The sequence below is a fragment of the Dipodomys merriami genome, unplaced genomic scaffold, assembly GCF_024711535.1.
Source record: "Dipodomys merriami isolate MVZ:Mamm:240054 unplaced genomic scaffold, mDipMer1.0.p SCAF_60, whole genome shotgun sequence".
In the NCBI taxonomy this organism is placed as follows: domain Eukaryota; kingdom Metazoa; phylum Chordata; class Mammalia; order Rodentia; family Heteromyidae; genus Dipodomys; species Dipodomys merriami.
The window spans coordinates 3,313,524-3,337,818 of record NW_027206180.1 but is presented as its reverse complement, the minus strand read 5'-3'; the positions used below and the strand labels follow the sequence as shown (position 1 = coordinate 3,337,818).

The 24,295-nt window shown below is 54.5% G+C and overlaps 1 protein-coding gene across 1 annotated transcript; it reads right to left on the bottom strand.

Moving 5' to 3' along the window:
- Positions 1-1,005: 1,005 nt before the first annotated feature.
- Tekt5 (tektin 5) lies at positions 1,006-23,899 on the bottom strand. The gene is made up of 7 exons (XM_070003356.1): positions 23,309-23,899; positions 19,884-19,967; positions 19,129-19,199; positions 13,163-13,306; positions 11,111-11,333; positions 2,203-2,357; positions 1,006-1,452 (listed from the first exon to the last, which is right to left on the bottom strand). Exons 1-7 carry the CDS (start codon positions 23,861-23,863, stop codon positions 1,077-1,079), a joined length of 1,608 nt encoding a protein of 535 aa, XP_069859457.1. The 5' UTR covers positions 23,864-23,899; the 3' UTR covers positions 1,006-1,076.
- Positions 23,900-24,295: the final 396 nt, after the last annotated feature.

Here is a 24,295-nt window from a genome sequence, read left to right as displayed (position 1 = left end):
AAGAAAGAGGGAAGACCAAGGCAGCATCAGGCCAGAAAGAAGATGAAATCAAAGCTGACCGCGGGCTGTAGTTGACAGCAGCACATCAAAATTCACTTCCTGCCTGACCAGCGGCTCCCGGGAGCAGAGTGAGGGTGCAGCGGCTCCCCATAACCAGCGCACCCCTAACTCCACAGCTGCATGCTGCAGTTTTAATTATTGAGGTGTTAGACATGGACCCCAGGCCTTGACCCTGCTCGGAAAGTGCTGTCCCCAAGTCCTGGAGAAGGGAAGGAGGAAAGGAAAAGCAAGGAGAGGAGAGGGAGAGGGAAAGGGAAGAAGGAAAGGAAGGAAAGAAGGGAGGAAGAAAAAGAAAGAGAGAGAGAGAAGGAAGGAATGAAAGAAGGAAGCGAGGGAGAGGGGAAGGAAGGAAGGAGGGAGGAAGGAAGGAGGATGGAAGGAACGGAAGGAGGAAGGAAGAAGGGAGGGAGGAAGACAGGAAAGGAAGGAAGAAGGGAGGGAAGAAGAGAGGAAGGGAAGGAGGAGAGAGGAAGGAAGGAAGGAAAGAAGAGAGGAAGAAAGAAAGAAAGAAAGAGAAAGAGAGAGAGAAGGAAGGAAAGAAGGGAGGGAGGGAGGGAGAGGGGAAGGAAGGAAGGAGGGAGGAAGGAGGGAGGATGGAAGGAACGGAAGGAGGAAGGAAGAAGGGAGGGAGGAAGAGAGGAAGGAAGGAAGGGAAGAAGGGAGGAAGGAAGGGAAGGAGGATGGAAGGAGGGAGGGAGGAAGAGAGGAAGGAAGGGAGGAAGGGAAGGAGGGAGGGAGGAAGGGAAGGAGGATGGAAGGAGGGAGGGAGGAGGGAGGGAGGAAGGGAAGGAGGATGGAAGGAGGGAGGGAGGAAGAGAGGAAGGAAGGGAAGGGAGGAAGGGAAGGAGGGAGGGAGGCACAGGCGCCCCATCCGCGGGTCTCCTCCCAGCCCCCCCCCCGGGCCAGCCGCCGCAAGGAGCGCTCGGGACGCGTGGACACACGTATTCGGCTCTTTATCTATCTTCTCCCGTGGGAGGAAGCGGACGCGCCCCGCCCCCCCCCGCGCGGCCCGCCGCTCAGCAGACCCGCGAGGCGCAGGCGCCGGGGCCGCGGCAGGCGCAGGGGGTGGAGCCGGAGCGATAGGGGGAGGAGCCGGCGCCGTAGGGGGCGGGGCCTGCGCCGCCGGCGGCCGGGCCGACGCCGCAGGGGACGATGGTTCCCGAGCAGAGGGCGGGGCAGGTGTAGCCCACCAGGCGCGGCGTGCTGGGGAAGGTCTTGCGCATGCTCATGCACTTCTCCTTGTCGATGCACAGCGTGTTGGCCTTGATGGCCAGCTCGTGCTCCAGCCGGGACTTGGTCATGGACAGCAGCTGCATAGCGTCCTGCGCCTCGCGCAGCCGCAGCCGCAGGGTCTGCAGGGTGTCGTCGATGGTGAGCACCTCGTTGGTGAGCCTGTGGGCAGGGAGGGCAACGGGAGAGGCCGCGCTGAGCCGCCGCGGACCGACAGACGGACGGACAGACAGGCACGTGGACGGGGCACCGCGGGCCGGACTGACACGAGGACTTCACATGGGGTCGGGCCGCGCTGGGCCACCACAGCCGAGGGGATGCTGCTCTGTGCGTGGTGTGTGCCCCCTCCCCATCTTCTCGGCTCCTAGGCCAGTGCTCTGCCCCTCAGGCCCTGGGTGGGGGCCAGCCCGGGGCAGTCCATTAGGAAAGTGAACTACAAGGAAAGGGAGCCGTGGCAGCTCAGTCCTCAGCACCAGGAAAGTTCGAAAGGAAGCCAGCCAGGTGCTGGTGGCTCACGCCTTATCACCCCAGCTACTCAGGAGGCTGAGATCTGAGGGCCGAGGTTCAAATACCGCCTGGGCAGGAAAGTCCAGGCGACTCCTGTCTCCAACGAACCAGCTCCCCCCCCCCCAAAAAAAGGCAAGAATGGAGTTGTGGTTCAAGGGGGTAGAGCTCCATCTTGAGTGAATAAGCTAAGAGACAGTGCAAGTCTCTGAAAGAGGGCGGGGGTGGGGGGTAAAATTAAGGGGCTTCATGAGGGGGGGCCCATTTCCATACTCAAGGGTCCTTCGGTCTGAAATACCGGTATTTCAGACCCCTCCCTTCCCTGTCCGGATCCCCAGGAATTTCCACACACACACACACAGACGTATATATATACATACACCAGCCCTCTTTGGCTGGGACACTCACTTAAACTGCGCCATGTCCCTGCACAGCTCCACATTGGGTCGCCGGGTCCGGCAGTCCAGCCTGGTCTGGGCCACCTTCAGCGGGTACTCCTTGGTCATGATGGCTCTCTCCAGCAGCATGATGGTGTTCTCCGTCTGGAAGATCTCCTGCAGCGTCTGTGCAGACCAAGAGGCGGTCACCGCCTGCCAGCATGCTCCGCGTCCTCCCCTTGGGGTCCTGAGGGTGCTGGGTGGGGTCAGCCCTTGCATTACATTCCCTTCCCCAGCCTTCAACACCTGCAGGGTGCAGACCCTGCTCATCCCTGAATGGTCCGAGATGGACTGGTACAAAGGTTGGTTCTGTTTGAGGACCTCCATCTTGCAATCATTGATCAAACAGAAGGGAAGGGAAAAGAAAAGGGAAAGCAAAAGGGAAATAGAAAGGGAAAGGGAAAGGGAAGGAGAAAGGGAAGGGAAAGGGAAGGGAAGGTTATCATGTGTGTGTGTGTGTGTGTGTGTGTGTGTGTGTGTCTGGGTTTGAACTCAAAGCTTGGGTGCTGACTCTGAGCTTTTGTGCTCAAGGCTAGCTCTCAACCACGAGTTGCAGCTCCACCTCCAGCTTTTTGGTGCTCGATTGGAGATAAGAGTCTCAAGGATTTTCCTGCCTGGGCTGACTTGGAACTGTGATCTTCATGTCTCAGCCTCCTAAGTAGCTGGGATTACAGGCATGAGCCACCAGCACCCAACAACATTCTAATTTTTAAATTCCTCCCTAAAAATATTTTTTTCTGATAAAGTGCCATCATTGTACCCCCATGATTGAGACACATCTGGATCCCAGGCAAGGAGGGGCAAGAGGAGGACAGCTGGAGACAGCCAGAATGTAACAGAGAGTCCGTCGCCCCCAGTGCCTGGCCCCTTCCCTGGCCCATCTACACAGGCCACATGCTAGTTAAACACCCCTCTCCCCAAGCATGAATCACTCAACGCTCACAGGAGGAGGCCACCCTGAAGATCTCCCTTGGAAGTTGCCCCTTGGGAGCACAGGAGAGGGGCACATGGCATTGTGGCAAATGAACCTTCTTTTACCACTCTGCCCCTGTTCATTCTGCTTGGGGCAGTCTCAGCGCTCACCCTGCTGTTCAGCTGCACCTGCTCTGGCATTCTGCGGCCTGGGGTGCCAGGGATTGAGATGTGACTGGCAGGATCCCCCCCCAAGCCCAGCCACATCCGGGTGACCTACGGCAGTCCCCCCCTCCGTTCTCTTCTCCCTCCCATGAGGCCGTGATCCCCTGGCCTTGCTCCCCTGTCCTGCTTAAGGTGTGCTCAGCCTCCTGGGGACCTGGCTTCAAGGACTCCTGACTGCAGGAGGCCCAGAGGCTGGGGGCTGGGCAGACACCCCTTCGTCATTCATTTACACGCTCAATTCACAACCTCTACAATTGCCCATGCATGCTCACTGAGCATCTAGCGCCAAGCCCCAGTTCTGGGCAGAGGACCCAGCATGGGGACAGGACAATGGGACAGCCAATAGCCCTGTCCTCCTGTGGTTCCCTCTCTGCCCTGCCCCAGGGGGCATCTAGCTTGCTAGGGAGGGACAGGCGCTTTCTCTCCGAAGTTCAAGTCCCTTCACCTCCTGTTGGAGGCACCTGTGGTATGGGGCCCACAGGTGGGGCCTCTGCCACCCAGCAGGGCCCACTTCTGCCAGGAATTCCCACATGTACACGCGCCACACCTCTACCGCACACCAAGGGCTTGCTCCCGGATGTCACATTCATGGCAGACCGATTCTATCTGGGAGGTTCTAGAAATACTCCCTGACCACAGATGAGGAAGATGAGAATATGACCTTGGCAGTTCCCTTTCACACCCTCTGGCCATGGCCACAGGCGTGCCCAGCATGGAGCCAGCCCTGGCACCACACTCCCGGGCACCCAGCCCTCTTCCTGCAGCCCGCAAACAGCCGCAGAATCCAGAGACGTCTGCAGGCTCCAGGTGCCCACTGAATTTTAGTAGTCTGCTCTGTTTTCTGTATTTCTCTTCCAGCTGCCCTTTGTACTCAAAGGTTGTTGTTTCCTAGCTACTCAGGAGGCTAAGATCTGGGGATCATGGTTCAAAGCCAGCCCGGACAGGCAAGTCCATGAGACTCTTATCTCCAATGAACCACCAGAAAACCAGAAGTGGCGCTGTGGCTCAAAGTGGTAGAGCACTTGCCTTGAGCTGAAGAGCTCAGGGACAGCGCCCAGGCCCAGAGTTCAAGCCCACAACCAACAAGAACAAAGAAGTATTTTTCTTACTAAACTAACTACATGAATAAATAAACATCCTAACTTAAGGCATTCCTCTTAAAGCAAAACTATGGAGATGAAGACTCCAGGTAGCATGTGGATTAGGAAGGCAGCTGGGAGTGAGTGGATTTGGGGAGGTGGGCAGGGGAGAGAGGCCAAGACCCAGGGGTCACACAGAAGCTTCCCCCCCATCCCCACCCTGCCCTTTCTCAGCCCCAGCCTGAGCCCCACCTTGATTCTCCTTCTTTCCACACTTCTTCCCCTTACTCAGCTGTACGTCCTGAGCAGACCTGTCTGGGTTTTCCAGAACACCGGGGATTTCTACATCTGGTGCCTTCTTGTGGCTCACACCCAAGACAAATGTGCCAGGCCCACACGGGCATGCACTTAGCCAGATTGATTCCCTGGGACGCCGTGTCAGGCACAGCTCAGGTCATGTTCACCTCCACCTGGCTGGGTAGCACACCCCTGGCATCCCAGCTTCTCGGGATGGTGGAGCAGGGCAGCCCCCTCCCCCTCCCCACCAAGTTCAAAGCCAATGCAGCTAAAGGTGTGGAGACACCCATCTCTGAAACAAAAAATACAAATGCAAGGGCTGTGGGTGTGGCTCACGTAGTAGAACACTGGTGTTTAGCCTGGACCGGGCCTTGCGTTCAACCCCCCTGCTGGGACCATGGATTGCATCCAGGGGACACAGCCCCAGCCACAGGGCTCATTGCCCTACTTCCTTTACCAAGGTAAAGGAAGGCCTGAAAACCTGAGCTGACACAGGAACTCTTAGTGGTAGAGCTGGCCACACACACACACACACACACACACACACACATTTGCAGTCACAATCAGCAACGAAAGCTGCCCCCCCCCAGCCCACCTCCCGCACAGGCACAGCCCTGCTAAACTCCCACCCCACACTGCTGCAGAGGAACGGGAAATCCTCCTGTCCCAAGAAACGGAGGTGGGGAGGATTCAGAACAAGGCTGGGCCTGGCACAGCCTGGAGGCTGGGCGGGTGGCTGGGGATTGGCCCAGGGGGTCACCCTATGGGCGGGACCAGCACCGGGATCTGGCCAACCGCCCTGCCTTCCCTGCCCTAGCTGGGAACTCCCGCTGGAACAGGGCGGCGTGAGAGCAGGGCTTACCTCGCTCCCTCTCCCAGTCAGATCCCGGCTCTGGGAAGGGCTGGTCCCAAACCTCGCCCATGCCCTCCCGCCATCTCCCCTGGCCTCTCTGCACCTGCCCAGCTGTGTGCCACCCTCAGCTGTTGCTGCTTCTCCTTCTTTCAGGTTTCTGGTGAAGAATGGGGATAATAACCAGGTGTCATGGCTGTCTATGGATGTATCAGCTTCATTTTCACCAAAGTTAAAAGGATGGAAGAGACAACAACCAAAAGAAACAAAAATGAAAAGGACTGATGCCCGTGGAAGTGCCAACTACTTCTTGGATTTAGCAGAATTGAAGGCACATTTTTAGAAATACCCTGTAAAAACCAGGCACTGGTGGCTCAAGCCTGTCATCCAAGCTACTCAGGAGGCTGAGATCTGAGGATCGCGGTTCAAAGCCAGCCCATACAGGAAAGTCTGTGAGACTCTTATCTCCAATGAACCACCAGAAAACCAGAAGTGGCGCTGTGGCTCAAGTGGTGGAGTACTTGCCTTGAGCTGAAGAGCTCAGGGACAGCGCCCAGGCCCAGAGTCCAAGACCCATGACCGATAAAACAAAAACAGAACAAAAAAATCCCCCGTAAATAACACCAGGCAGAGAGAAAAAGACTAATCAGGCAACAATTGCATTACTATAAAACATCACATAATAGTTACAGATTTCCAAACTGCTATTAGACCTACGTGAGTCGTGGAGAATCTGAGCTGTAAGACTTGAAACTCAAGTAAATAACTACTCAGTTCAGGGCTGGTGCTCTACCTTCTGCACCAGGCCCTGTGCACCTCTTGCTTGGGGTGTATGCCATCTAGTATCCATCCCTTTCCTGATCTCTGCCCATCTCTTCCCACTTGAGAGAGGAATCTGGAGCAGATTTTGCAGGTCCTCGCTTCTTTGTGCTCTCTGGCTTCTATTAAGCTGTACCCAATAAAGGGAGGGGGTGTCACCCTGACATTTCCACATACACATTTAACGCCCTGGGCTCCCAATCACCTCTCTATTTCTCCTTTTCCTGCCCAAGCAGCCACATTCCCCTTTTCACTCATGACCTGGCTTTGTTCTGGCTCTGGAGGGGTGAACACACACATAGTACTTGTCCTTGAAGGATGGGCTCATATCACTTAACATGACCATCTCCAGTTCCATCCATTTGCCAACCACTGACATACGTTCATCTTCTTCACGGCTGAATAATGCTCCGCTTTGTCTATATACCACATTTTCTTGTCTCCAGGGTGGGATCAGGCTGTTCTACACCTGGGGGTGCAGGACCAGCGTCTGCTCTTCCCTACTGTGTGACCTTGCGTGGCTCAGCACCTCTCTGAGCTTCACGTGGAACCTTGACAGAGCAATGGTCTAGCGAGCAGACCCTGTGAGGGCGCTTTCCCTTTTGTTTGAAAAGCCAGGGTGTGGAAGTGATGCTGTGGCTCAAGTGGTAGACACTCGTCTTGAGCTGAAGAGCACAGGGACAGCACCCAAGCCCAGAGTTCAAGCCCCACGACCGACCAAAAACAAAAAAACAAAAACTTCTCAGAAAAGCCAGGGTGATTACAATGACTGGTACACGGTGTTAAGACGGAATATGTGGTGATTCATTTTTCTGTGTCAGCTAGGATGGAGGGGGCCCCCAAGGGGGCCGGGCCAGCCCTGGGGGTGTTTAGGAGGGGGATTTGGGCAGGGAGAGGCATTTGAGTTGGTGTTTAGTGGACCTCCAGGGAGGGTGGGCCTCCAATCCACCCAGAGCCGGAAGTGAAGGAGGCCGGGGAAGGGGCGCTGGGGTGCTGGAGGGATTTGTGTCCCTTTCAGACCCACACAGGCATTTACACTACCTCTATCTTAGCCAGCCCCCCCACCTTGTCCAAGCTGTGGGGACGCCCCCCCCCACATCCCTCAGCATCAATCGACGTGGCACTCAGCAAATCAGACAGCCTGCAAGGGCCGGGCCATGGCTGGGTTCCCGAAACGCTGTGTCTGCAAAACCAGGTAGAGGCTGGGAACTTGGCCCCAGCCTGGTGGTGCGAAAACCCTGCTATAAATCAGTGCCACGGCCCCTCCCTCCCCAGCCTGCTGTCCAAAATGTGCAGGTCAGACCCACAAAGCCTGCCTGGGAGCGAAGTCCCTGTGGTCAAGGCTAGTAGTTTCCAGCCTCTGGCTGCCTTTTTTTTTGTGGGGGGGGGGGGAATGGACAGAGGGACCAGGCAGAGACCACAGGGAGATGGGAGAAGGGCTTGATAGATTTCTGCCTGTCCACTCTCTGAAATCAGGAGGCCCCACCACAGCAGGCTGTGTGGGCCTGGGAAAAATGCTGATCCTCTCTGAGCCTCAGTTTCCCCACTTGTATAATGGAGATGATAGCAGCACTGCTGTACAGGGTGATGCCCTCCCCCCAACACCAAGTAGCAAAAAGGCAAAAAAGAGAGACCATCCAAAGCCAGCCCTGGACAAAAGTGGGGACACTATCTAAAAAATAAAGCGAAAAGGATTAGGGGTGAGGGTAAAGTGGGGTGATATGATACCTTCTTTTTCTTTTCTTTTTCTTTTTTCTTTCTTTCTTTCTTTCTTTTTTTTTGTGGGTTGTGGGGCTTGAACTCAGGGCCACAGTGACACTTCCATTTTTTGAGTGGTTAATTAGACATAAGACTCTCATAAGGATTTTTCTGCCTGGGCTGGCTTCGAACTGTGATCCTCAGATCCAAGCTTCCTGAGTTTCTAGGCTTACAGGTGTGAGCCAATAGCACTTGGCTAGTAAATCCTTCTTTATAAGAGGGAAAGCAGGGCTGGGAAGGTGGCTCAGTGGTAGAGCGCTTGCCTTGCATGCCTGAGGCCCTGGGTTCGATTCCTCAGTACCACATAAGCAGAAAAAAAAAAGCTGGAAGTGGTGCTGTGGCTCAAGTGGTAGATTGCTAGCCTTGAGCTGAAGAGCTGAGGGACAGCACGCAGGCCCAGAGTTCAGGCCCACGATTGGACCAAAAATAAAATAAAATAAAATAAGAGGGAAAGCATCATTAACTAAGTCAAACCCTCAGAACTATGGCTGGCACTGATTAATGCTAACATATGTCCCTCCCCTCCTCCACTTCGGCGGTACTGGGATTTGAACTCAATGCCTCACACTTGCTAGGCTCTAGCACTTGAGCCATGCCCCCAGCCCAAGACCAACAGCTCTTTTCTTCTTTTAGGAAACTTCTATTTACAGCACAAAAGGCAATGATCCACCGCTCCACCCCCTCATCGGAGCACTGGGCACCCCATGTGTGTTAGGGAGTCTTGTCTATTCCTGGCAGAGTGCCCCCTCCCCCAGCCATGTAAAACTATCTGCCTGCATCTCGTCTTGTGACAGCAGAGAAAGTGTCCAAGGCCAGGAAGAGATCTGGGATGTGGAGGGAGGAATGGATTGAGCAGTCCTAGCTGGCGCTCCACTGCTAGATGCTTTCTGCAGCCTTGCACATTTTTCCCCCCAAACTCTGTGGAGCCAGGGGTTACCAGGGAGACAGATGCCTGGCCTAGCGCAGGGCAGATGCCAGCGAGTGGACGAGGCCAGGCAGCGTGGAATCCTTTTTTTCCTAGGGAAACCTTCTGGTTCAAGATTGGAGACAAGAGTCTCAGGGACTTTTCTGCCCAGGCTGGCTTTGAACTGCGATCCTCCTATCTCACCCTCCCAAATAGCTAGGATCACAGATGTGAGCCACTGGCTCTGAACAGATGGAAGCTTTTTATTTATTTATTATTATTAACCTTCGATCACTCACTCAGCATGTGGTGTCTAAGGGCAGTCCCGTGTGCACAGGGCAGCGCGGGGCAGGCAGAGGCTGCACTTCCAGGACCTGGCTAGTTTTAGAAGCCAGCCAACAGTAGCTTGGCCGCCAGCCCCCGGCGCTGGAAGAGATCCGGCTGCTTGCAAAGCACAAAAGCATTTCCCACCACACAATGGGTTCCAGACCTCCTTAGCCAAACAGAAGGGCAGGCGGGCAGACAGCACAGGGGCACTGATCACCAGCCGTGCCCCGCCCCCACAGACACTGCCCTGCTATGCTGCCCACCTAGCCTCCTAGGAAAAGGGCTGCCTTTGCCGATACTAAATGACTGCTTGAAAGAGAGGACTCCAAAGAAAACTTCAGTGTCAGAGGCAGCCTTTCAAGGTCGAAATGTGTGGCCGCTCTGTGGTCTGTTTAAACTCTTCCTATGCCCATTCCCTGCCTCTCCTCAGAGACACAAAGCAGAGTGCGCAAGCACATGGGCATGCCAGAGCCCAGGAGGACTGGCAGTGTGTGAAGAGGCTATAATGGGGGTGCGGGGGACCGAGGCAAATTGGAGGGCAAAGCCCAGTCCAAAGGACTCAACTCCTACCCAGTTTTCAAGCAAAAGCTCCATTTTTGGGGGGGGGTCAGTCATGGGGCTTGAACTCAGGGCCTAGGCACTGTCTTTGAGCTTTTCTGCTTAAGGCTAGTGCTCCAGACCTTTGAGCCACAGCACTACTTCCGATTTTCTGGTGGTTCGTTGGTAAGAGTCTCACGGACTTTCCTGCCTGGGCTGGCTTTGAACCGCAACCCTCAGATCTCAGCCTCCTGAGTAGCTAGGATGACAGGCGTGAGCCACCAGCACCCAGCTTCCATTTTTACTTTGTATTTGTTGGGGTTTGAACTTAGAGCCTTGAGTTTCCTCCGTGTGCTTGCTCTTCTGCCTGCCTCCATTCCTGTCCAGCTGCTCTTGTGGGGAGCCCCCTGCCCGTCTACTTCCCCCACAGAGGGTTCCCGGAGCATCTCTGATGCATTCACCCTGCCTCCTCCCTCCTAACATGATCCTACCTGGCAATTATTTAATAAGAATGATTTGCTCTGCCTCCTGCATACCCTGGCCGACACGGGCTGCCTTAGCACCCATAAAACCTTCTACATCTCCCCCAAACTCCCAAGCAGAGGGGTAACTTACAGTCACCCCTAAATCCCTGTCCACCCGGAAGACAAACTTCTGAGAGCAGGTGGCGTGCACCCCCATCCTTTGCTCTTTTTACTTCCGGTGCCCAGCATGGCTTCCGGCAGCCAGGGTGCAGTCTGTGGCTGTGTTGCACAGAGGGAAATAAAGTCCCAGGAGCCGCCCAGAGGGGCACCCCCATGAGACGGCAGCAGCCCAGGGGTACGTCGCCACTTCTCAAACTCACCCAACATCCACCCTTCAGTGAAAGCCTTGGAAAGCCAAGCGGGGATGACCAGTCGGGGCCACACAGTTCTCAGGGGTGGGGGGGTTCCCCATCATGCTCAGGCCCCAAGATGGAGAAGGAAGGGCACCAGAAACCATGGCAGCCTGTGGGTACCATGGTGACAGCCAGGCCCCACACCGAGCGCCATGTCTGTGAGTGGGGGAGGGCACACAGCCCCTGCTGTCAGTCACAGACCCCCAGGTGGATGGACAGAGGGACGGACGGACGGATGGGTGGCCCGGAGGGTGGCCGCACCCAGGCGTGGTCCCCGAGCTCCGCAGCACTGACCTTCGCCAGCTGGGTCTGCAGTTTGTTCTTCATGTCCGTCTCCTCGGAGATGCGGCTGCTGAAGGCGAGGTTGGTGTCGGTGAACTGCTTCCACATCTGGTCCGACAGACTCTCGAACAGGTGCTCGGCCTCCTCGCGCAGCCGGATGGAGTTGGCCCGCATGTTCTGAGAGTGTCTGATGTTGTTGTTGCTGAACCTGGACCAGGACTCCGGCACTGAGATCCTGCAGACGGACAAGGCAAGGGCAAGGTGAAGGCCCCACCCTGGTGTCTGGCTTTGCCTCATTGTGGGGGTGTTCTGTGCCTCACATGGGAGGCCTACAGCCTTGTGGCTGCCACCCAGTGGATGCCAGTGGCTCCCCACACCCGGGCCACACTGCGGCCTAGAGGGAAGGGATGGCTTTCAAAAGAGCCCTCAGTGAGCTGGTATCACCATCCGCATGGCCTCCACCACCGTCACCACCATCACCACCACCAGTTGGTCCATAGCAATGAGAATCCTTAAGCAGAGAGACAACTTCAAGCCACACAGTCCCCAATCACCCTCTTTAATCTGCTCAGACGTGGCCCTTGCTTCCAGGAAGCTGCAAACACAAAGCCCTGCACAGATGGATCGGTCACTGCAAATCGGTCACTGCAAATCGGTCACTGCAAACAGCAGCTTTCAGCATCCAGCTCAGCAAGGCCTCTGACGGCGCGGCCGGCCGGCCTGGCCAGCAGGTTTCTGGGAAGGAATCCGTTCATGCAAAGGGAGCCTCGCTACTCCCCATGCAGATGGGGTGTGTGGATGTGTGGGGGTTCCACCTTGTTGGAGAGAGGAGGACTCCCAGAAGTTGCCACTGCCAGAAACCCCACAGGCTCCACTCAGGGCTTCAGTATTTGCTAAGACCTGGAAAGTGACTCAGGGCTGGGGCCAAGAGATGGGCATCTCTCCTACCCTTTCTCTTCCCCGACTCCCTTCCCTCCATCCTCTTTCCCTCCCTGCTTCCTTTTTTCCATTCCAGGAACATTTATTGCATCCTATATATCCCAAGCACAATTCTACATGTACAAGAGAAAAAAGACTGCAGAGGGGGGGAGGGTCTGAGCCAAGACAGACCCCACACCCACCTGTGCCCGGGGGTACCTCTCTTTCCAGTCCCCCCCCCAACCTGGAACTGTAGCGCGAGAAAGCAGGGCCCGCCATGGTGGGTAGCACACCCTGCAGAGTTGCAGGCCACAGACAGAACTCATAGCATGAAACCAAGGCCGAGCTACCAGCACGGTCACTGCTGTCACACGCACCACGTCTCTGGGGGCTTTTTTGTTTGTTTATTTGCCAGTCCTGGGGCTGGAACTCAGCACCTGGGCGCTGTCCCTGAGCCTCTCTGTGCTCAAGGCTAGTGCTCTACCACTTGAGCCACAGTGCCACTTTCAGCTTTCTTTCAAAGGAGTTTATCAGAGCTAAAAAGTCTCACAGACTTTCCTTCCCAGGCTGGCTTTGAACCGTGATCCTCAGATCTCAGCTTCCTGAGCAGCTAGGATGACAGGCGTGAGCCACCGGTGCCTGGCTTGGAGATTCTTCTCCTTCCAGTGGTACCCAGGCAGAAATGGAGGCCACTGTGATGACAGCACTTGCCCACAACTGTCCACCTGCCCTGCCCTGGTGGGGGCCTTGGCCTCCTGCTGAGTTTGGGCTGTTGTTCCTTCTGGTGATGGCCCTTCGGGGTTGCCCCCACAGGGCAGCATTGGCCACGTGACTGTCCCCGAGCCAATCACACACTCTCTCTTTCTGGAATCTGGATGCTGAGCCAAGGATGGAGAGATGGCGTTCTGAAACGCCAGCTAAGCAGCTCACAGCAATCCACCCAGCTCAGACCACCCGAGCCAGCCCCTGACATTTTCCCCTTGAGCCTAGGGCTTCCTTCTAGGAGTCCAGCCATTTCCATCTGGGTTTAGATGCTGCTACTTGTGAGGGAGAATCCCTGTTAGACCACACTGCCTCTCTCCTGACTGACGCACCACGGGCCCCTGGGACAGGGTGGAGGCTGGGGGCAGGGAGCCGGATACTCACGAGCCATCCACTTTCTCCATGCCGTGGAAGAAGCTGATGGAGTCGGATGTGTTTCTCAGGTTGTAGCACTTCTCGTCTATGTACTCGGCTGAGCTCTTGTCCTCGATGTCCTTCTCCAGGGAGTGCTGTGTGTCCCGGTTATCCCTGCCCGAGAGAAGGACTTGTGTTGAAGACGGAGCACCAACCTAGAGCCTGCACAGCAGGGGTGGGGTGCAGGGCCCGGGCCCCAAAGCCAACCTCTGGGTTCCCAGGAAGGTGGGAATCCAAAGACAGCCCCCAGGCCTGAAGGCTGTCAGCCCCTCTTCCCATTTGGACATCTCTCTCCTTGTGCCCACAGCTACCCCTGCTTGTACACCTTCTCCCCTCCCCCCTCCCAATCCAAACCCAGCTCTTGTCTTTAGGACAGGGATAGGCAAACGTGCACAGTAAAAGGTCAAGGAGCCAAAATCTCAGGTGGACTCCATCGCCACTACTCAACCACATGCAGAAGCTGCCCCGGATAACATGTAAGTGCATGGACAGTTTTGTTTCGATAAAGCTTTATTGAGATGCACAGATGGTGGGCCGGGCTTGGCCCTCCAGCTGTGCTTGGCTGAGTGGACTTAGATTACCAAATCACACTGTGGATAAAGTCTAGGTCAACCCAAATCCCATCACAGACGAATGGTAGAGAATGATGCTGCAGAGCACAAAGGGGGGGAACAGGAGTAAAACCCAGAGCGAGACTTCCTGCTGCTCAGAGCTGTGTGAAGGAGGACACACAGCGAGATGACAGGACTGAAAAGGACAGAAGCAACACAGACAAGGAAATCACCCGCTCAGGAGGCAAGGGCCATGAGTCGGGCCCGCCTGAAGAGATGCCTGAGCAGGGCTTTCCCAGCTGATAGCCCCGCTGGTGGGGCCAAAGTGGCATGGAGGAATGAGAACGCCAAGCTGGGGTCTCATGTGCACAAGCAGAGGAACAAACACTGGCGTTTTCAGGGACTGGAAAGCAGATCCAACCCGGGAGTGGGTGGGGCCAGGGAGTGGGCGGGGTCGAGGACGAGGCCAGGAGAAGGCTGAGTGGGTGGGAAGACAGTGGGCGGGGCCAGGACTTGGGCCTAGGAGAGCTAGGAGCATAGCTGAGAAGTTTGGACAAGCCACTGTTGGCCAGACTCTAGGCTTTTGACAACCACTTTCATACCTCTTGCCCAAATACCAAAGTCGCTGTTATTTTCCTCCTTTTCAAATCGCTTTGAAAGCCTAAGTACATTTTAAAGGGAGGGGGGAAAAATCACATTCCTGTCTTCAAAGGCAAACAGTAACTCTTATCTATTAATAGAAGCCCACCTCAGACCTAAGGAGTTTAGTGGACGCTAAAGGCTAGCCGGCCTCTATCTCTTGCCTCCAGGACCTTCTCAGCCTGAACCTTTCCTGTTTCTCTGTGTTCTTGAAAAAGCTGAGTCCTAGTCAAAGGCACACAAACAGGGGCTGAAGCATTTCTTAATCTCTGTGTGTCTGAACTCTGCTCCCTCGGTTCTTCCAAAGCCTGTCTGCTTCTCTTCCGCTTGTTTATCTCCCCCCCCCGCCCCCCACTACTGTGTGCTGGTTGTGGAGAGGGACCCCAGAGGTGCAGGAGTGGGAAAATTCAGTCCTGGCTTGGGTCCCTGCCTATCAGAGCATGTAGGAGGTAGGAGGTGGTGTCAGGGCAGGAAGAACCATCTTGCGGCCTTGGGGCCTTCCAAGCTGGCAGAGCCCTGGAGAGCCGGGGCCCTATCTTGCCTGATGTATTGGAATGAGAGGAGGTCTACGACGCTGCAGAAAGCAGACATGTCCTGGCATTAGCAGGTAACACAGGGGGAGGGGAGGGAAGAGCCTGACTCCAAATCCAGCTGCTCCTGCTGCCTGGCCCCTGCCTGTGTGAGGCCTGGGGAAGGAGGAAGCAGCCTGGTCTCCCTTTCTTGGCACAGCCAGGGCCAAGAGCCACGCTTGGCTTCTCCCCAGTCTGGGACAACCATTTCTGCTCCATGAAGACACAGCCCTGTGCAGGTGATGCAGGCTGGCCCAGAAAACGAGGAGCCCAGCCCCCTTCCAATGTTGGGGCACCACCAGGGGCAGAGCAGCAGGGATTCATCTGCCTAATGGCCTCCAAAGCCTTCCACTCTCCAGCAGCTGGAGCTGCCTTCCTATGGAGGGATTGGGGGGGAGGGCGGCTATGATCAACTGTGATTGTCCCCAAACTAGCTTCTTCTCCCACGGAGGTCGGGGGTCCCCACCTGCTCCCCATTCCCCTACTCCCTCCATGTCTGCTTCCCTCTCCTCACTGTCATCTCTCCGTCTCTCTCCCAGCCCCCTCTGCCTTTCTCTCTGTGTCCATCCATCTCTCCCTAGCTTTTTGCTGCTTCATTGGAGATTAGAGTCTCAGGGACTTTCCCTCCTGGGCTGGCTTTGAACTGGGATCCTTGGGTCTCAGCCTCCTGAGTAGCTAGGATGGCAGGTGTGAGCCCCCGCTGCCCGGCCTGTCTCTGTGCCTTGGCGTCAGCGTTCTCCATCTCCTGACTCTACCTCTTCTCAGTGTGCCGGCTCCTGTTTCAGCCTCTGAGCGAGGCCCAGGAACCAGCATCGCTCTTCCAGGGTTTGGCTCCCCAAGTTCACATCTGGGCTTTCGTTCACTCTGTCAGCTCTGAATCTTTCTCCTTCCCTCTCCTCACCCTGGCGGCCCTGTGCATCATACGGCAGCCACATCTGGAAAACCAATCTCACCTACCATAAATAATAAGTCCCGCAGACACTATTAAAGGAAGGCAAAAATGGAGAGCCCAGAAGGAAACTCATGCGTTTGGGGCCAAGTGATTTTTCCAACAAAGGGATCCCCAGTGGACAAGTCTGTCCCCTGGACAAATGGTTTGGGGACACCTGGGCACCTGCCTTGGACAAAACCACCTCCAAATGGATCAAAGACCGGAACAACCTGACACTGTCACCCCATAGGAAATGTGAGGGACACTCCCCGCCTTGACTTGGCAGTGATTTAAAAAAAACAATAACAAACACTCCTTTGCGAGATTATGGTTTGAATTTGGGGCCTTGCACATTTGCTTGACTGGTACCCCACCATTTGATCCATGACTCCAGCCCTGCTTTTTACTAGTTATTTTGGAATTGGAGCATGATAGCCTTGTCTGCCTGGGCTGGCCTCAAACCACGATCCTCCAGATCTCAGCTTCCTGAGTGCCTAGGATTATAGTCTGAGCCACCAGCACTTGACTAGCAGAGAGAGAGAGGGGAGAAAGAGGGAGAGAGAGAGAGAGAAAGAGAGAGAGAGAGAGAGAGAGAGAGAGAGAGAGAGAGAGAGAGAGAGAGAGAGAGAGAGAGAGAGAGACTCAATACAGGCAACAAGAATAAAACCTGGATTATAGAACAGCAAACCATCACCAGAAAAGGAAAAAGAAACTAAAGAATGATAGAAAAGATTTGTAAAGCATCTATCTGGAAAGGGGTGAATATCTAAGACATATCACAAACGTACATAGAACAGCTGAATAGCATAGGCGTGACTGCATGTTTAAAATGGCGAAGGATCCAGAGAGACTTTTCTCAAAAAAAAAAAAAAAAAGACATACAAATGGCCAACCGGTTCTTCAAAACAAAACAAAACAAAACATCACATTAAGCCATAATGAGATATCACCTCATGCCTGTATAATGCTGTTATCAAGAAGATGAAAGATAATCAGTGCTCCCGAGGAGTGGAACAAAGGGCCCTGCACCACACTACTCACCAGAATGGAAGCTGAGTCAGCCATTATGGAAAACAGCATGAAAACTTCCCCTAGAACGACCACCTGACCCAGCCACCCCACACCTGGGTATATAGACCAAAAGGAAATAAAAATCAGGATGTCAAAGAGACACCCTTACACAGCCTTCATTACAGCCTTAGCCACAATGGCCACATTATGGAATTATCCTAAGTGTCCACTGAAACACAAATGGATAAAGAAGATGTGGTAGAAATACACAATGGAATATGACTCAGCCGTTAAAAAGGAAGAAACATAATAAGTTAAATATGCCAAGTACAGAAAACGGAAGTGCCCATGATTCTCATTCATAGGTGGAACCTTAAAAAGTTTCATTTCTAGAAGAGTGGGGAAGGTTATTAAGGCTTGGGGTGGGGTGGGGTGGGGTGGGTTGGAAAGAAGTTGGTCAAAAGATACAAAGTTTCAGCTTGAAGAAATACACATAAGAGGTTGTTATAACAAGATAGCAACTGTAATGAGTAACAATGTATCAGTCTTAGTTTACCATGCTCAAGGGCCAAAATAAAATAAATGAGATAGTGCAGCTGCTAATGAGCTGCATCTGCCTACCCCACCCCGTGTCATATCACCTGTAGCAAATCCATTACTTTTATGGATCAATTAAAATAAATAAGCAAGTTTTTAGAACAACGCCTTCTCCAGGGTGCCAGGTCTAGCTACTCAGCAGGCTGAGATCGTAAGGTTGAGGTTCAAAGCCAGCCCAGGCAGGAAAGTCTATAAGACTCAACCTCCACTTAATCAGCAAATAAGTGGGAAGTGGAGCGATGGCTCAAGTGGTAGAGTACCAGGCTTGAATGGAAAGAGCTAAGGGACAGTGCCCAGGCCTCAAGACCAGCACAAACAAAACACACCAACCAACCAAACAAACAAAAGCCTGAATAACTTTAGAGAAAGTACACTAAAAGACACTGGCCTATGAAAGCTCTCCTTTTGTTGAAAGCGGCTTGTTTAAATACAAGCAGTTGGGGCTGGAAATGTGGCTTCGTGGTAGAGTGCTTGCCTAGCATGCACGAAGCCCTGGGTTTGATTCCTCAGCACCACATACACAGAAAAAGAAGAAGAAAAAAAGACAGAAGTGGTGCTGTGGCTCCAATGGTAGAATGCTAGTCTTGAGCAAAAGAAGCTCAGGGATAGTGCCCAGGCCCTGAGTTCAAGCCCCACGACTGGCCAAAATAAATGAATGAAATCAAAGTACTTTAGGTTCTCTGAGTGAATTGATAGACCACAAACAGGTCATCAATGGGCCACTGGGTGCCAGCATTCAGCCCTGCGGGGATCTTTCCTGCCCCACCCACATCCCGTGGTCCCCCTGGATGACAGCGGGGTGACTCTCTCTTGTCCAGTCCTGGTCTCTCTGAGAATCTGGGTCCTGGCAGGGCAGGTGGCTGCTGTTTCTGACCAAGATGCCAGGCTCCTGGAGCTGAGGGGCCAGCTGCCCCCCTCACCCCCTCATCGCCTGCCACTGCGCCCCACGCAGCAGGACGGCAGCCCTGGCAAGCCGGCCTGCCTGCCCTGGCCGCCGGGGGCCTCTGGGTCAAGAGTCAAAGAAGAGGAAGAACCAGCAGGGTGGCTTGTCCTGAAAGAGTTAGAGGCCAGGGCTGGGCTCCAGGCCCAGGTAGGAAGCTGACTCCGGGGCGCTGAGGCCCCCCCACCCCCATAAAGCCCAGGTCTCCCTTTAATTACACGACGAGCCCCCTGGGTGTCACCACACCAGTTACGTCAGCTCCCAAGAACAAAGCGGATGGCTTTTGAAGACTCCAGGTTCCAGGCGTCCACCTGCTCCCTCTGGCGATGCCCCGGCCCCTCGCCTGGCCGCCCCCATGTCACCCACCCTCGGCCATCCCCAGCTTCAGAGCTGGCCTGTGGAGAGGCCCAGACTAAGCAAGGCCTCTGGGAGACGCTGCCCTCTGGCTGGGCATCCTTGCAAACAAGAGTAGCCACAAGCACTGGGAAGGTGGCTCAGGGGTAGAGCGCTTTCCTTGCACGCAGGAAGCCCTGGATTAGATTCCTCAGCACCACATACACAGAAAAAGCCAGAAGTGGAGCTGTGGCTCAAGTGGTAGAGTGCTAGCCTTGAGCAAAAGAAGCTCAGGGACAGCGCCCCCCCCCCCGCCCAACAAGCCCCAGGGTGGGGAGGGGAGGGAAGACCCCCCCCCCACTTACCGAATCTGAACATTTACTCTTTGAGCTAAATTTCGCATCTGATCTTGAGAACATCTTAGCAAATCGACTTCCTGGAATGAAAAATAAAGATGGCAGAAAGAGCAGGCACTGGTGGGTGGAAAGCTCACAGGTCAGAGCCGCGTCCGGCCCTGCACAGCCCATGCTGGTCTCCCCAGTGACATGCCAGAGTGGGGACTGAGTCTCCACTCCTGTGACCCCCAGGGCCCCACTGGAGGTCAGCTCTGGAGGGTCCAGGTTCAGTTCCCTTCCTTTCCCTTCTTTGCCCTTCCCTCCTCTTTCCTTCCCTTTCTTTCCCTTCTCTTCCATCCCTTTCCTTCCTTATCTCCATCCCCCCCCCTGCTTTGGGTTTCTTTTGTTTTCCTCCAGAGACAAGGTCTCAGACTCACCGTGCAGAGATTATAAGTGTGTGCTACCACACCTGTCCTACTGTTTATATGCTTCCAGATTGAAGGAAAATCTAGCACCAACCGTGGGCCACGAGTTACCTTGTGGATTATTGCATCATGAAGGGATATGATGTGCTGCAGGTGCTGGATAAACACTAGCCGCATCATTGCTGCTGGTGGGGTCACCCTGACACAGGCCTGAAGATCCACAACTCCATCTCCATCTCTCCCGCTTCCCCCCAGGTCCTACCTTACCATGGGGTGACATGTGTGACTTCCGGCTCAATGACTTCCGGCCAGCTGGCCCTCCCTGCTCAGAGCCGGGCAAGCTTCAGGGGGACCCCTTACCCGGATAAGGTTTTTCTCCACGTTGTCATGGACCAAGTCAATCCCGACCCTCTTCTCCCGAAAGTACAGGCACTCGAGCGCCACCTGCAGGAGCATGGGAGAAGCACAGGTGGCTCACCTGCCAAGGGGCTTCACCACGGGGCATTCAGTGGGCGTCGGCCTCCCCTGCGCCCTCTGGGGGGTGCTGTAGCCTATGGCTGCATTAGGGCAGGCAGGGTCGGGGCAGGCAGTGGGGCGTGGTTGTGAGACCATGCCATTTGCTCTCAGCTCCCCCAGCCTTCTCAAAAGGACACAGTAGCAGGCACTGGTGGCTCACCCCTGTGATCCTTGCTACTCAGGAGGCTGAGAGCTGAGCATCAACTCTGATCTCCAACTTACCAGGAAAACTCACAAGTGGAGTTGTGGCAGAGCGCTAGCCTTGAGTTGAAGAGCTGAGGGACGGCACCCAAGGCCCAGAGTTCAAGCCCTATGACCAACAAAATACACACACACACACACACACACACACACACACACACAGGCTGGGGACCCCTGACAGGCTCACTACTAACTACTCCTAACTACTCAGGAGGCTGAGATCTGAGGATCATGGTTCAAGGCCAGCCAGGCAGGAAAGTCTCCATGAGGCTCTTATCTCTAATTAACTACTCACATACACATACACATACACACACGTGTATACACATTCACATAAATGGAAGTGATGCTGTGGCTCAAGTGGTAGAGTGCTAGCCTTGAGGAAAAGAAGCTCAGGTACAACATCCAGCAGGCCCCGAGTTCAAGTCCCATGACAGACAGACAAAAACAAACAAACAAGAGTGAGAGGTTCTGAGTTTAAGTCCCAGTACCTGGTGTGCATGCGTGCACACATACACATGTATGTGTGTGTATATATGTGTGATGTGTGTGTGTATATATATATATACATGAGATAGATATATATATACATGAGATATATATATATACATGATATATATCATATATATATACATTATATATATATATATATATATATATATATATATATATATATATATATATATATATATATATATATATATATATATATGATGACCTGGTGGTCAGGAGGAACTCTCTGAGGAGACAGGAGGTGCAATGAGACACGAAGAGGAAACTGCAGATACAAAGGCCCTGAGGTCGGAGGCACAGACAGGAAGGCCCTGGGACTGCAGTGGAGATATGCAGCTAGAGCAATAGCGCTGTAGGGTTCCAGATAGGAAGGGGTAGAAGAGTTCAGGAATTTAGATGTTAAATTCTGGGATGCCATCAATAGAGCTAGTGGGGGGGGGGAGAGACTAGCAGGATTCATCTGATATTTGAGCTCATTCTGATTGCTGGGGAGTGGGGGGGGGCGCATGACTGGAGGGGAGCAGGAGATGGAAGCCTGGGAAAGCGGGGTCACCACGGTGCCTCAAGAGGCTGCCCGGCCTGAGGATGAAGCCCGGGACGCAGAGGAGGTGGATAGAATAGACGTGCGTCCGGTGCCCAGGTCAGGACCAGCCGCAGGACCAGCTGTGGGGCTGGCTGCAGGAAGCCTGCAGGCCTTTAGGTCCTCAGAGGCTCCAGCCTTGTTCTGGGGAGCCCAGAACAGCCCCCTACCACAGAAGGGGGCTGAGATGCAAAGAGACACATTTCCACAGCAGGACTTCTGGACAGCCAGGGGCTTGTGCGAGCGCCAGCGAATGGGCTTATGGGAAACACAGACCAGGCTCGGGAAAAGCAGATGTTCACTAGTAGCTAGGGACACCCTCACCCGCTTCTCAATCTTCCTGCCACACAGGTGCTTGCTGTACGAAAGAGCCTCCTACTTGGAGCAGAAGTCAGGTGCCCGGTCCCTTCAGGCATCAAGGAAGGCTGCAGGAGCCTGGCCCACACATGTGCCTCGAGAATCCTCACTGTGGCGGGAAAGGAAACACCGTGCTTAAGCCGTGATCCGTTACCTGCTGCCCAAAGCAACCCTCATGGGTCCAGGACATGGCTGGGGGCTGACAGACCAGGTGTCAGGAGAGTCTACTGGAAGGTATTGGTTTTATGGATGGATTACTAGGTGCTGTACTCGGTCCTAGGCTAGCGGGAAGTCAAAGTCCACCAGCACAGACGCCCAGGCTCACTGCCACCACGTGCTGGTCTTGAGCACAAAGTCTGTCCCAGCTGAGCCAGCATTCTAGTCATCAGTAAGCAAACTATGGAGTGCATTACAGGGCACACATGTGGGTTGGGAAGGTGGCTTAGTGGTAGAGGGCTTGCCTAGCATGTATGAAGTTCTGGGTTCAATTCCTCAGTTCCACATACACAGAAAAAGCCAGAAGTGGTGCTGTGGCTCAAGTGGTAGAGTGCTAGCCTTGAGCAAAAGAAGCTCAGGGACAGTGCCCAGGCCCTGAGTTCAAGCCCCAGGATTGGAAGAAGAAGAAGAAAAAGAAAAAAAGGAGGAGGAGGAGGAGGAAGAGGAGGAGGAGGAGGAGGAGAAGGAGGGCGGCAGGGTAAGGAAGCATGAGCAGTGTCTTTTTTTCTTTTTTCTGCACTGGGGATTGAAGGGCCTGGCCCTCTTGTTTGAACCATGCTCCACTCTTTTTGGTTTTAGTGCACTTTTTTTTTTTTTTTTTTTGGTCGTGGATCTTGAACTCTGGGCCTGGGTGCTGTCCCTCAGCTCTTCAGCTCGTGGCGAGCACTCTACCACTTCCAGTTTTCAGGTGGTTTATTGGAGATAAGAGTCTGGCAGACTTTTCCTGCCCAGGCTGGCTTTGAACCCTGACCTGCAGATCTCAGCCTCCTGAGTAGCTAGGTTGACAGGTGTGAGCCAAGACGCCTGGCAAGTGCATTTTTTTTTTCAGAGCATGTCAGGTGCTCACTTTGGTCCTTAGATCACAATCCTCCTAGTTCCATCATCTCCTGAGTAGCTGGGATTGCAGGCATGAATCACTAGGCCTGGCCTCTCAATGTCTAAATAAAGCCTGTAAATGCTCATGTAAACCTAGGGAGGAAACATACAACACACACAACCAATTCCATTCAGTCTGGAAAACTTCCATTTCTTGGATAGTATCCAGAATTGCCTCTGATTAAAAATCCTCCCCCCCCCCCAAAAAAAAGGGGATGGGAAGTTCGCTCAGTGGTAGAACACTTGTCTAGCATGCATGAAGCCCTGGGTTTGATTCCTCAGTACCACATCCAGGCAAAAAGTGGTGCTGTGGCTCAAGTAGTAGAGTACTAGCCTCGAGCAAAAGGAGCTCAGGGACAGTCCCAGGCCCTGAGTTCAAGCCTCAGGACTGGCAAAAGAAAAACAAAAGATCATACTGGAGGATCCAGTTGAAACCAGCCTTCTGGGTGCTCTCCAGTCAGCGCCTGCCCAGCGTGGCTGGTGGCGCGCGGCCAGCCGGCCCCCTGCGCCCGCCCCCCTCGGTTACCTGCAGTGGAGAGTTCACTTGCTCAGCTGCACACTCCAGCCGCCTCTTGATATTATCCATGCTCCGGCTCTCCACCAGGAGCCTGTCAAGCTCGTAACATAACTCGGATTTCCAGAAGCCGATGTCCGACAGCCTCTGGCTCAGGTTCCGGGTGGACCCCTCCTGCATCTGGCGCGTGAGCTGCTCTTTGTCCTGCATGAGCCGCAGCGAGTCGTTGGTCATCCGGCTGGCCCACAGATTGGAGGCCTCGGCCCCGCGGATCTGCAGGTCGTTGGACTGCTCCCAATCGTGGGTGCTGTAGCGGCAGAAGAGGGAGGACCGCAGCGAGGGCAGCATGGACGGGGGTCGCAGGGCCGGGCGGCACTCCTCGGGGCACAGCTGGGTGGTGGAGATCTTGTAGAAGACGCCGGGTCTCCAGGAGTTGAGGTAGCGATACCCGGGTAGATGATAGGGCTGGTAGCACTCTTGCTGCATGGCAGGGGGCAGCGAGCCCGGGCCACATGCTTTCTTTGGGCTGCAGTAGCTGGCTGTCTGAGTGGTTCCAAGAAATTCCATTGTCCCCCACCTGCCCCACACAGGCAAAACTCTACCCAAGGGGCAAAGGCATCCTGGGGAGGGAGCGAAGGCCATACTTGAAAGGCCAACTTGCCTCTGTGACTCAGCACCGCTGTCATAAAGCCTGGGAGAGAGACCCTGGGCCTGGCTCTTGCTCACCTGCTCGCTGAGACCAGTGGGGTTCGAAGTTAAAGCCCATCCGGCATGGACGAGCCACCAAGCACCCGCCTCATGTGTGCACGGGGGGTGGGGGGTGAACTCAGAGGCTCACACTTGCTAGACAAGAGCTTTACCACTTGGGCACTACCCCCCCTCACCCCTGAGTCCAAGGCCCTAGGTTTGATCCCCAACACTGCTAAGGAAAAAAAATCAAGCCATCATCAACAGAGGGAACACGAGTTTCCCAATGCACAGACGTCGGGGCACAGAAAA